Source organism: Vollenhovia emeryi, unplaced genomic scaffold (genome assembly GCF_000949405.1).
Source record: "Vollenhovia emeryi isolate VEMERY1.0 unplaced genomic scaffold, V.emery_V1.0 DF942433.1, whole genome shotgun sequence".
Lineage (NCBI taxonomy): Eukaryota > Metazoa > Arthropoda > Insecta > Hymenoptera > Formicidae > Vollenhovia > Vollenhovia emeryi.
The window spans coordinates 1-3,802 of NW_011963933.1; the positions used below are offsets into that span (position 1 = coordinate 1).

Consider the following 3,802-nt stretch of genomic DNA (forward strand, 5'->3'; position numbering starts at 1 on the left):
TTTGGTCGGATATGGAAAGACTCACCCTGTAGATAAAAAAACCAGTAAAACTCGTAAAATGTTGGTAAAACTGGAACCAAATTGGATTTTAATAAAATCTATTGATTGCGGCGACGAAGCTGCTGAGTGGCTAAACACGTGTGTATCTAATAAGTTTTCATGTCTAATTCTCTCTTATATTATCCATAAACGAAATATTCAGTAAAATATTATATTCCGCAGGTGTCTCCGTGTTCCGGATTCATTTCTGAATCTCGGCCAGCTCGTTGCCGGCGTGATGGCAGCATCAGCCGGGTCGGATCGTGCAGCGCCGCAGGAGCGCTGCGCGCGTATGCCCGATCGCGACTCGAGGCGACAGCGCTCCGTCACGTCCGTTACCGGACCTTTTGGCTCATGGCTACGGTACGAAGTACACGCGTCGTGTAGTGAAAAGGATTCTCAAGTGATATAGTGGACTTCCTTCATCGTGGACTTTCTCATCCGAGAACTGACTCAGTGTGAACATTCAGTGAACACTTCGCAGTGCTACACATTCAGGACATACGATACAGCATCACCGGCAGCGCAAGCTCTCCACGCATCGCACGCCGGCGTAGCGTGGCCACGGCTCACGGGCATCCGCATTCACGAGGCCGGCTCACGATAAATAATACTATCGTCCCGTGCAAGTGATCAAGAGACTTCGCATCCCCATACTGTAATTGACTGCTCGAACTGTAAGCCTTTTACTTATTAAACTAACACGGTATTTTTACTCAAACGCCAAGAGTGTTCGATCACGTGATTTCTACCCTCGCAAGCGTGCATCCGATCCCCGAGTCTCTCGCCGCAAAGTCCTCTCAGCCCTGCTTCCAACCGCAGCGGTCCAGCGAGCTCTCCCAAAAGAGAATCGCTAACATTTTTTGGTCCTTCGAGCCGGATGCGGCGAGGCTCTCGGACGGATTAGCTCAACCACGCAGCGATCACGTGATCGGCGGCGCGCACAGATACGGTCCTACGCATCGACCAAGTGATCTCACGGCCCTTTCGCGTGATCAGTGGCGCACATACACGGCTTTCCGCAGTGTTCCGTGATTTCACGATCCTCTCGCGTGAATCTCATCGCTAATTTTATCTCTCTCTCCTCTGCGTCGATACTTCTCACGCTCTCTCGCCATGGCGGACGAGACGAAGACTGGCAAGACGGACCGCTCGAAAACCCCTGTGTTGGAGCTGCCTCCAGGAGACCGCACGTCGGGAAGGACGACGTCTCCTGCCCGGCTTCCGACGGAGCTCGCGCTCAAGGTGCAGACGCAGATGGGCCGGATTGCTGCACTCAGGGAGTTCACCGAATCCCTGCCGGATGTCCCAGCGGAGACATCAAACGAGGAGGTCTCGCAAATCCAGCAGCTGATCGAGGAGACTCACAAGGCGTTCGTAAAGGAGCACGCCTATTTCGAGGTGTCATGGCCTACGACGCTTACTCACCATGAGTACTTCGGCGAGAACGCTCACCAGGCTGAGTTGCGATGCTACATGCAGGCGCGACGAGTCATCGGCGTGCTTCGTCACGCACTGGCAGCTCAGCCCGCTCAACCGCAGACCAGCTCATCGACCGGCGAGAACAGACAGCCGCTCTCACGCTTGCCGGACATCTCACTCCCCAAGTTCACCGGGGAGTATGCCGCATGGCCTGCGTTCAGAGATCTCTTCACCAGTCTGATCATGGATAACGAGCAGCTCACGAACGTCGAGAGCTTCACTACCTCCGTTCGTCGGTGGAAGGCGCGCCAGCCCAGCTGATCGCAGGATTCATCATGGCAGGAGACTCGCTCACGCCGTCCTGGGAGTTACTCAAGGACAGGTACGAGAACAAACGTCTACTCATTCACGCCTGCCTTGATAAACTGTTCGCCAGCTCAACCCCAGTGCCAAGGAAGGCGGCGTCCTTGGATCGACTGGTCTCGGGAGTCAGAGAGGCACTCAAGGGACTGGAGGCCCTCGAGGTAACGGACAAGCTCGGAGATTCCGCGGTGGTGTATCACGTCACGCGACTCCTGGATCGCGTGACACGGGAACAGTGGGAGAACGCTGTTGGAGCCACGCGTGACTACCCCACGTTCGAGACACTCGAGGAGTTTTGACGACCAAGAGACGGGCGCTCGAGCGGATCGAGGCTACGACTCATCCAAGTCCCAGCTCAGCACCCTCACCACCAAAGAGGGCTCACCAGGCAACCCAGCAAGGCGACTCATCGTACCCGTGCGACTGTTGCAATGCGCAGCACTTTATTGTGATGTGCAGTAAGTTCCGGGAACTGGCACCGGCAGCCCGGCACAAGGTGGCAATTGACAAGCGCTTGTGCTTCAACTGCCTGGGGAGGCACAGTGTGCGTGCATGCAAGTCGCAGCGAGGTTGCAAGACCTGCTCAGGGCGGCACCATACAATGCTGCACGGCACACACCCAATAGCAGCGCCAGCCCAGAAGACCGGTGGGTCATCGGCCACGCCCGAACATTGAAAAGCCGGTGCAGTCGTCAATACCAGCTCAAACAGCCGCTCATCTTACTCAACGCTGCTTGCCACAGCCTTGGCATTGGTCAACTCCCCTACAACGCACCACTCAGCGCGTCTGCTCATTGACACAGGATCCGAGCTCACCTTCGTCTCGGAGAATCTCATTCGGCAGCTCAACATCCCTCGTCAATACTCAGGTATTGTCATCACTGGAATTGCGGGCAAGGAGTGTACTCGGACACGAGGAGTCGTGTCACTCACGTTACGCTCGACACATTCCAACGCAGCTGCCACAATTCAAGCTCATGTCCTCCGGACAGTTACATCAATCTTACCATCGTTCGAGGCGGAACCGGAAGAATGGCCGCATCTCAGGAACTTGGCATTAGCCGATCCTGATTTTCTCATCCCACGGCCAGTTGACATCCTCATCGGCGCAGACGCTTACGGGCAAATCATCAAGCCCAATATCATTCGGCATTCTCCACTCATGCCGATAGCGCAGCTCTCCATCTTCGGATGGCTCGTTCTTGGACCAGTCAACAGAGAAGCAACACGCACATCAACACACCAGGCTTCTACTCAAGTCAACGAGGATGCCCTCAACGAATTATTGACGAAATTTTGGGTTCAAGAGGAGGTGCCTACTCACGATGTCAATCGACTCACCCCTGACGAGCAGAGGTGCGAAGAGCACTTCAAGGCTACACACTCTCGTGACTCATCAGGAAGGTACGTCGTCAGGATTCCGCTCAAATCACCAGTATATCTTCTGGGTGATTCGTACCACGTCGCCCATCAGTGCCTCAAGGGACTACGCAAACGATTCTCAAGGGATGTGAACTATCAACGTCTCTATCAACAATTTATGATGGATTACGAGACACTCAACCACATGACGAAGGCATCATCCATCTCCAGTCGTCGCTCACACTTCTACCTACCACATCACGGTGTTCTCAAGCCTGACAGTACAACAACAAAACTGCGAGTCGTATTTAATGGCTCCAGCGCATCAACATCGGGCTACTCTGCTAACGACCTCATGTATACTGGAGCGAAATTGCATCTGAATATTTCAGATGTTCTCCTCTGGATACGAAGACATCGACACATTTTCGCTACGGACATCACCAAGATGTACAGGCAGATCAAAATTCACAAGGATGACTGGGAGTTGCAACGGATACTCTGGATGGACGATCAACTTAATGAAGTGCCATATCATCTGACAACCGTCACCTACGGGACAAAGGCCGCGCCATTCTTGGCCGTACGGACGCTACTACAACTAGCAGAGGACAAA

At 53.9% G+C, this 3,802-nt stretch overlaps 1 protein-coding gene across 1 annotated transcript; it reads left to right on the forward strand.

The window, feature by feature from the left end:
- Positions 1-2,275: 2,275 nt before the first annotated feature.
- On the forward strand, positions 2,276-3,769 carry LOC105568876 (the record flags this gene model as incomplete). Its single annotated transcript, XM_012024887.1, has 2 exons — positions 2,276-2,471; positions 2,568-3,769. Coding segments are annotated over exons 1-2 (1,398 nt in total), but the record flags the coding sequence as incomplete, so codon positions are not given.
- Between the last annotated feature and the right edge of the window lie 33 nt (positions 3,770-3,802).